Genomic DNA, 8,849 nt, shown 5'->3' with positions numbered 1-8,849 from the left:
TTTTTCCCCTTCTTTGCTGCCCTAGTGCGACGCCACCACCCCAACCCCACGCGCCGCCGTCCCGCCGTAGCGCTGCAGTACTCGCCGTCGGCTCCGTTGTCGCCCCGCGAGAGAGCAGGATTGTACTCGGGGTTGGCTCCGTCACGTACCTGCCGGCTATTTTGGGGCCAAACGTTGTCGGTTGCGCCGCCCTTCCGCGCCGCCCACGACCTATTCGGTCAATTGCGCCGGTAGGTTTCTTCTCCTGTTTTCGACGCTATTTGTGCGCGGCCATTGATCAACAGTTCGTACCCACGTAGATGGACATGTGGCATATGGTGGAGAAGTTCCGCAAGGAGGTCATTGACTCCTCTTCCGACGAGGAGTCCGATCAGTCGACGCAGACATTGGCAACTACTGCGGCCTCCATGATCCACGAGTTCACCTCAAACTCGGGGCCGGTGCACCGGGGCTCTGCAAAAACCTGCCGCGCAACAGAGTGGCAGGGCAGGTCCGCCTCCACAAGGACTACTTCCACCTCACCAATCCGGTGTTCTCGGAAAAAGTGTTCCGGCGCCGGTACAGGATGTCAAGGGACCTGTTCTTGGTCATTCTACGCGGCGTCAGAAACTACGACCCCTACTTCCAATGTAGGCCTGATGCAACATGTGCGTTAGGCTTCACCTCCTACCAAAAATGCTCCGCGACTATTTGCATGCTCTCATATGGAAAGGCTACGGATATATTCGATGAGTATCTTCGAATGGGTGAGAGCACCTGCCTTGAGGCTATGTACAGGTTTTGCCGAGCCGTGATTGCCGTGTTCGGATAGCATTACTGTAGGGAGCCAACTGTTGAGGATACAAGGCGGCTCCTATCTATCAACGAGTCTAGAGGGTTCCCAGGAATGATTGGCAGCATAGATTGCATGCACGGGGAGTGGAAAAACTGTCCATTTGGATGGCAGGATCAGTACAACGGGCATGAGGAGGGACGAATTGTCATTCTTGAAGCTGTCTTATCTCAAGATTTATGGATTTGGCATTCATTCTTTGGCATGGCCGGTTCCAACAATGACATCAATGTGTTGCACCGATCACCAGTTTTCAACAGGCTCATGCAAGTCAAAGCTCCCCGGGTGACCTACGAGATCAATGAAAATGAATACGACAAGCTATATTATCTTGCTGATGGCATCTACCCTGACTGGGCCACACTGGTGAAGACTGTCCGTAATTCAAACTCCGAGAAGACGAGGAGGTTTGCCAAGATGCAAGAGGCTTGCAGGAAAGATGTGGAGCGCGGATTTGGTGTCCTCCAAGCTCGGTGGGCAATTATCCGTCACCCGGCAAGAACATGGTCGCTAAAAACGAGCATCCTGATGGCCGCAATGAGAACCACTGGGAATTTCAAGGTGAGCTGGTTGCGCCACTTCCTGGAGCTTCATCTTGGGAGGACTATCTACATATGAATGTAGAAGTCACTAACGAGAACGTCTGCAAACAGCTGCAGACGGATCTGATTGAGCATCAGTGGACATTGGCTGACCATGAAGATCATGCCTAGAGGAATACTATCTTATTTTGATGTAGACTTTACAAAATTTGAATATAATAACTATGACTTCGTTGAATTCTTTATTTTGTTGTTTGGAAACTTCATAATTGATGCAAACGCGGAAATGCGTCAGGCCGCTGGAGCCACCTCCAGGCGCAAACGGACGCGCGGACAAAAATGGTCTGTCTCGCGTCCGCCGCGCGACAGAAACGGACGATAGCGGACAGCCGGACACCAAAATGCGTCGCGCTGCTGGAGATGCCCTCAAAAAGAAAAAAAACAGCTTGACCGAGCTACTTACACTGAAAAAAAAACTGACCGAGGGACTTGATTGCCCCCAAATAGCCCCGCCCCACCGAGCATGGCGGACGCTCGTCGATACGTCCACCGCCGCCCACCGGCGTCGCGTCTCCACCGGAGGGGAGGTACTATAAGATTGCTTCCTCACGTACTAGCTACAATTGCGCACCACCTGTTTGTTCAAATCCCTCTACGCAGGACGTACGCATATATCTGGTTATATTTGTTTCTGGTCATGTAACATCCGGTGTTGGTATTTGGATGCATAACACCTGTTTGCTGAAATGCTTCAGCAGAGAAATCTGCAATTGGAGGCCTACCCTGTGCGCGTTTGAAGCAACCTCCCGTCTTAATCAGAACACAACTCAATTACACTGTGTCACTGTCCTATATGCTTCCCGACAAAGACGATTTTAGAATATCTCAGAGACACGGTCAGAAGCTATAGGCTGTGTGGCTAGGTGGCGCATATTCTTATCTTTTTTTTTTTTTTTGCTCACATGGAAATGCTGCTGGGGCATTGCACATTCACAAAAGCACAATAAAATGTCAAGCCTAGAAGCTAAATCCTTTATTTTTTCTTCTTTTGAACTTTTTACCCTTTACCAAAGAAAGCAAAAAAATAATGTCCTTTCCTGGGAGCCAATCCCTTTCACGAGTGCAGCTGAAGTTGTTCTTCGATGTATACTAGCTCCGATCACTGGGGTAAAGGAATAGGGAAACGTGAGCTGATCGTCTATAAAAACCAGCCGTATAAGCTTTGTTTTAGAAAGGGACTAAAAGCTTATTTTGATGTACATCTGGATTTTTTTTAAATCTTTCTGGTTCTACATTCAATTGGTGGTATTTGGATGCATATCACTCGTTTGTTGAAACGCTTCAGCAGAGAGAGAAAGCAGCGGTTGGATGCCTAGCTTATTTGCGTTTGAAGCACCAGCCATCTCACGCCGCGGTATAGAGTTTGTTCGTACTCAACTTTTCGCAGACTTTGAGTGTGGGCTCAAGATCAACTCTTTTTTGTATTCGAGCTATATGATGCGCTCATAGTCACCTCATTCCTCTTCGATCCAATCTGGAGTCGAGCTCTCATGAGTCTCGAGCTTTTGTTGAAGCTGCCTCCTATACCAAAGGTAAACTCTCACCTATTCTTAGTTCTTCCCTTTCAAGGGAAACCCCCTGCTTATATTCTTCTCTACTTTTGGCAGTTCTTGCTTGTCCTCATATTTACACCACACTGGTATTCAAAATGCCGTGTTACCATAGAATATGCATCATAACTACTGAAGGTCGAGGTGACACCTAATAGGCCTATAGGTGAATATCCATTTTTCTTATTTTTGTTAGCGAATCTTGTCATGAAAAAGTTGGCAAGCAGAAATACTGAGATTATACAGAATTTTTTGTTAATAGCTTTCCAAGTATTCCTGTTTTACAAGCTTTCTAAACAATAGTGTAGCTGGTAGCAGCTTAAGGGACACTCCCTTCAAGAACCTGATACATTTGGCAGGGAAGTAAGTATCTTGTAAACAAAAGATACTTGGTGCTGGCGGATGCTTTGAAAGAATGATGCAAATGTAAGTTCATCGCAGTGTCTTGAATTAATATTTACATTTGAGGTGCTTGCTAAATTGTCTGGTACATAAAAATGTTTGAGGTTGATAGCCAATTATTCCTGTCCTTAGGACCGAAGTGCATGATTTCTGCTCAGATGACACTCTTCTCATACTGTACTTCCTACTCTTTGTTTCGTGTAAACACCTCTTTTTTGCTGGTAGGCTGCTATGAAAAGGAAATAAACAGCTTTTAACAGAGCTATGTACTTGCTACCTTGGAGTGTGTCACTAGCCATGAAAGCAAGGTGCTTTACTGTTATGCAACAGTAATCTCTTCCCACTCAGTAAAATCATTGCTACTGCCATGTGTGTTATATTCTAGGATGGATTTATAAAACCTTCAGTTAATGGAAACTTTGTAGGCCCTAGCTAAGATCATGGAGGTTCTCTGCTTTGCTTCCTTGGAGCATTGGCCATTTACTGCGTACATGTTGGATAGCTTTCAGTGCCTTGCCGAGTGCCAACAGAGGATGAAATATCTGAACATTCTGAAGCTTTAGCATGGCTTCCTGTTCTATGTCGTCCTGGCTGCTGGTAATTACGCAGTAAATTGAATGCGTGTGAATTGGGTGATGCACCGAATTCTCAAGTTAACCCCTGAGCTACTTGAATCATTTGCCAGGAAATTACTCTGCAAGGGCAACACCCCTCAAGCTAGTGGAGATGGCACATTTCTTTTCAGGATAATTAATTGTAGTTCTTCTTACTATCTTCAAATTACCGCTGCGTTTGATTTACGTTCTGTAAAATTGCTTGATTTGAACAATAAAGGATCAGCTTTGGTGTCAAATAATTCTTGTAGGACTTAAGTGCCTGATTTCTGAAGTTATGCTGACCCTGTGGCTGGCAGAATATTTATTGATCGGTCAAGCAACCATTAGGGATCCATAAGCTCTATGCTTTCAATTAACTACAAAAGTAGGTATAACATTATTCTTTGTTCTTTCCATGAAATCAGTGCTCTCTTCTAGCTTAAGTATAACGATATTGTTTTTTATGGAAACTTTGTAGGTGAAGGATCATAGAGGATTTTTGTTTCGCTACCTTGGACACAGAGGCTCGCACATTTATCTGTGCACAAATTGGCTGGCTCCTAGTCATTTCTATTTTCTATGGCTTGTGCTCCTTGAGATAAATGAACAATCTGGTTGACTGGAGGAGCATCACCCGAATGCTAGTGAAGGCTTTCATTAATTTGCGTCTATTCAGTCCACCGGTAAGCAGTTTGAAGATGCATGACATGGAGGCTCGGTACTTCATCTCATGTTGTGTCTTCTCTAAAAGGTTCTTTTTTTTGGAGCAACCGGCAGGAGCCCTGCCTTTTCATAAAGAGGGAAATTGGCCAGTTTATAAGGGAAATTGGCCGAAAACTGATTCTATTAAATGTATGCTTAGCCTTTTTCTGAACCGCTTAATGCTGAACAATTTTTTTACGGTATGAATTTAGGGTGATTATTTATTCATGGTGTCATATGGCTTCCATGTACGATCGTCATCTGGCTCTAGTTCGCAGTGTGGCTCTTCTTCAACCAGCTCTACATCTAGTGAGGAGTTCTTCTCAAGCTGGTCATTTTTCTTCAGCTGCCTTTTATTTTCCCCTTCTAGCTTCTTTGGCACCTGCTGTTTCATTTCCTTCATAGGGATCTCGCATACTCCGTGGCTAACATCTAACTCCTGTTACATAAATTTAACCACTTCTTCCTTGTGTGTTCACCATACCTACCTACATATGCATCTCTCGCTATTCCGAAGCACTGGATTGTTGCCATTTGCACATTTTCCTTCATCATCTCTGAAAGATTTATATCTGCACACCTTAGGGATCATCCTGTATCCTGCATATCTTCTCTGAGGAGCTATATATCATTAACATCACACCTCTAATGTCATATTTGGAAAGAAAAAGGAATAGCAGTAGTAGTAATAGTAGGGAGACATAGATTCATCAAGATTACACCTCTTATACTTTAGGAAAAGAGAAAAGAAATGGAAAGAAAAAAGCAGTAGCAGTAGTAGGGAGATTATATAGACTCGTCAAGATGGCACATCTGATACTTTTGGAGAAGAGAAAAAAGAAAAAGAAAAAGATAGAGAGAGTAGAACTAAGAAGTAAGGAGAACAAGTGAAAATCATCCATGGCCCACCAAAGCTCCATTTAGTGCAGGGGGAGAGTCCTATTAGCGCATAATTCGTATTCACTGTACAAACCTGGCAAATCCATGCTGCCTATGCGACATCGATACTAGGGGCATTCTTGGTGTCCCCGGGACCATCTTGCTTCGCATAGGCCTTTCTTGATCCTGTGGCGTGTGCCTTTCCTCCTATATTATTACACTCTTCCGATGACCAGAATGATGAGGCTTCACCCAACTATATCGAACACTTAACTATGCGGCATCTAGATTTTTAATTTGTATATCTTTGATCCACCTTCCCCAGTTAGCTACACTTGAGGTCTTGCAAGCAAGCAGTTACATACGTTTATATCTGGAACACTGGACCGTACTTGTACATATGTATGTATACGACAATGCATTAAATTTCATTAATTCACTGATTGGCCTAACCCTATTGTGCTTTCCAGAGACCTCCAGACGAGGCCGCCTCCTCTGAAGCACTGAGCTCCTCGCCGTCTACCTTGCAATTATATAAGAAGATGGTCGTGTTTTCTACCTCCAGCACCCGGCTAAGATCTCCGTAGTCGACTGCGATATGGCCTGAAAATAAAAAAATAAAAAACAGTCAGAGATCCAAACTGGCAGAAGATTGAGCACACCCAGAGGAAAACATTTAGCAACCTAGTATCAAGTAAGACTATGACCCCCTCTTTGCTGCCGTTTTTTTCCATTTTGTATCCTTAACTAATGTTCTACTACTGACTCGGTTATGTTTGGCCTGCGTTTGACCCAGTAGCTAGGTACATCCCGTACGACGATAGTGCAGAGACTTAAGCCAACTGCTACCTAGAATGTATCCACAATATCACCTGCTCCCACTTTATCTGCAGAAAATCACCTGCCTCACTGAACACCCACCTAGTATTAGTATACGAAACAATCAGCTGCCCACATGGTCACATCTCACTCTCTTGCGTAAAAACTTAAAATATACTTCTCCCCAGCCGCTGCGTCAAAAGAGAAGTTGAACGAAGCGATCGTTGTGGGCACGGTGCCCGTGCCCGGCCGACACCAATAACACTGTCGACGAATGAAGCCAAAAGGCGAGAACGTGGCAATGCCACCGCCTGCCGCGCAGGGTTATCACTCGGGGCTAAGTTTCAGCTAGCCGAGACATAGCTTATGTCTTAATCACGTGCTCCAATGTTGGATTTTGTTTCTGCTTAAAGATTCGTGTTTGCTATTGTTTGCACTTTATCTAGACCCGTATTGATACACGTTGATGTAATTCGACTGAGACATAACTTATATATCAGTCGACTGAGCTTTAGAGACACCCTTCAGCATATGCATGTCATGGTTTCATTAATATGTCTCTCTCAAAATTTGATTTGGTTTTCTCTTTCTACCTCCTGATGAAGAGGTTGTCTCCTTATCCGAACCTAATTTAGACCATCCGAATAAAAATGAAGCTGCGAGGCAACACCCCTCAGCTATGCATTGGCCATTCCCTCACCGCACACAACAGCTGACAGCAACCCCACGAGGAGACTAATCCCCAATTTACTATCAACTGGGCAGGCAGGATACAATGATGCAAACGTGGACAGAATGGATACAACAATGCAGACATACCAAGATCTACTCCTAATGACGCAGATTTGTCTAGATTTGTATATCTAGACGTGTTTTAAAACGTAGGGGTATGACTCAGCTCAGCCATAACTCCAGACCCAGCGTTGCTCACGGAGAAGCTCACAACAGATCTAACTCTTGCATCAGCTTCTCACGAAGAAACTCAAAGCAGCAATGACGATGTTTAGAGCCATGCAGCTCCTTCTCAGGTCTCTCCTCTAGTCTTCCATTTTTCTTACTATGTGCTAAGAGCAATTTGGTTTAGGGATTTCGTCCACTCCGTTTCCATTGAGGAATGGTCAATTTGGTGTAGGGATTTCATCCAAATCTGTTTCCATTGCGGAATGGTTAATGGCTACATTTTGTTTCTGCTAGTTCTTACTTTCGGTTCATGGAGGAACCGGCAAGTTTAGCTCATAGTTTGTTGTCACCTGTTGGCTGCGGATGCAGGAGGGACAACAGCGGAGCTGTGGGAACCTTGCTACGTGGCTTCTCGACTGCGCCTTCCAACTGCCAGAGGCTAGCCGGCAAGGTGGCCGTCATCACCGGCGCGGCCAGCGGCATCGGCAAGGCCACGGCCGTCGAGTTCATCCGGAACGGCGCCAAGGTCATACTCGCCGACATCCAGGACGACGTCGGCCGCTCCGTGGCGGCCGAGCTGGGCCCCGACGCCGAGTACACCCGCTGCGACGTGACCGACGAGGCGCAGATCGCCGCGGCGGTGGACCTCGCCGTCGCGCGCCACGGCCAGCTCGACATCCTCTACAGCAACGCCGGAATCTCCGGCTCCTCCGCGCCGGCGCCCCTGGCCGCGCTCGACCTCGCCGACTTCGACCGCGTCATGGCGGCCAACACGCGCTCCACGGTAGCCGGCGTCAAGCACGCCGCGCGCGTCATGGTGCCGCGCCGCAGCGGCTGCATCCTCTGCACGGGGAGCACCACGGGCATGCTCGGCGGGGTCGCCGCGCTCCCGTACAGCCTCTCCAAGGCCACCGTGGTGGGCGTGGTGCGGCTGGTGGCAGAGGAGCTGGCGCGCTCCGGCGTGCGCGTCAACGCCATCTCGCCACACGCCATCGCGACGCCGCTGCTGGTCCGGTCGCTGGCGAGGGCGAACCCGGGCGTCGGCGACGAGGCGCTGAAGCGGATGGTGGAGAGGGGCATGAGCGAGCTCCAAGGGGCCGTGCTGGAGCCGGAGGACGTGGCCAGAGCCGCCGTCTACCTGGCGTCCGACGAGGCCAAGTACGTCACCGGCCATAACCTCGTGGTGGACGGCGGCTTCACCGTCGGGAAGCCCATCAACCTGCACCCGGCGAGCTGAGGATCCCCTAAAACGTTGTCTCCCATGTTAGCCCGACAATCATAATGAATCTGTAAACGTGGCTCTCCACCGATGGCAGAATGAAAAAACGAAAAGCTCTTGGACTATATTATTATGCGGTTATATGTAAATGTACCTTGCAAGGGTGATGGTGCAATTTTCTCTTAAACTACTGTCCGTGGTACCTCACTGATCAGAAACTCCCCCATCCATGAAACTTAAGATCAAGAATGCCACGGCTGCAGGAAAATACATCACAATTGTGTGGTTTTGACCGTGAAACTGAGAGCTCGCAGGAACTAAATCCAGACAACAAGACGGAATCAATCG

General features: G+C 47.1%; 1 protein-coding gene across 1 annotated transcript; it reads left to right on the top strand.

Annotated features, from left to right (window-relative positions):
• Nucleotides 1-7,381: 7,381 nt before the first annotated feature.
• LOC124669276 (momilactone A synthase-like) lies at nt 7,382-8,519 on the top strand. Its single transcript, XM_047205918.1, has 2 exons — nt 7,382-7,410; nt 7,652-8,519. The coding sequence occupies exons 1-2, from the start codon at nt 7,382-7,384 to the stop codon at nt 8,517-8,519; spliced, it is 897 nt and encodes a 298-aa protein (XP_047061874.1).
• The last annotated feature ends 330 nt before the right edge of the window (nt 8,520-8,849 follow it).

This window comes from Lolium rigidum, chromosome 7 (genome assembly GCF_022539505.1).
Source record: "Lolium rigidum isolate FL_2022 chromosome 7, APGP_CSIRO_Lrig_0.1, whole genome shotgun sequence".
Lineage (NCBI taxonomy): Eukaryota > Viridiplantae > Streptophyta > Magnoliopsida > Poales > Poaceae > Lolium > Lolium rigidum.
This window is presented reverse-complemented; position numbering and strand designations above follow the sequence as displayed.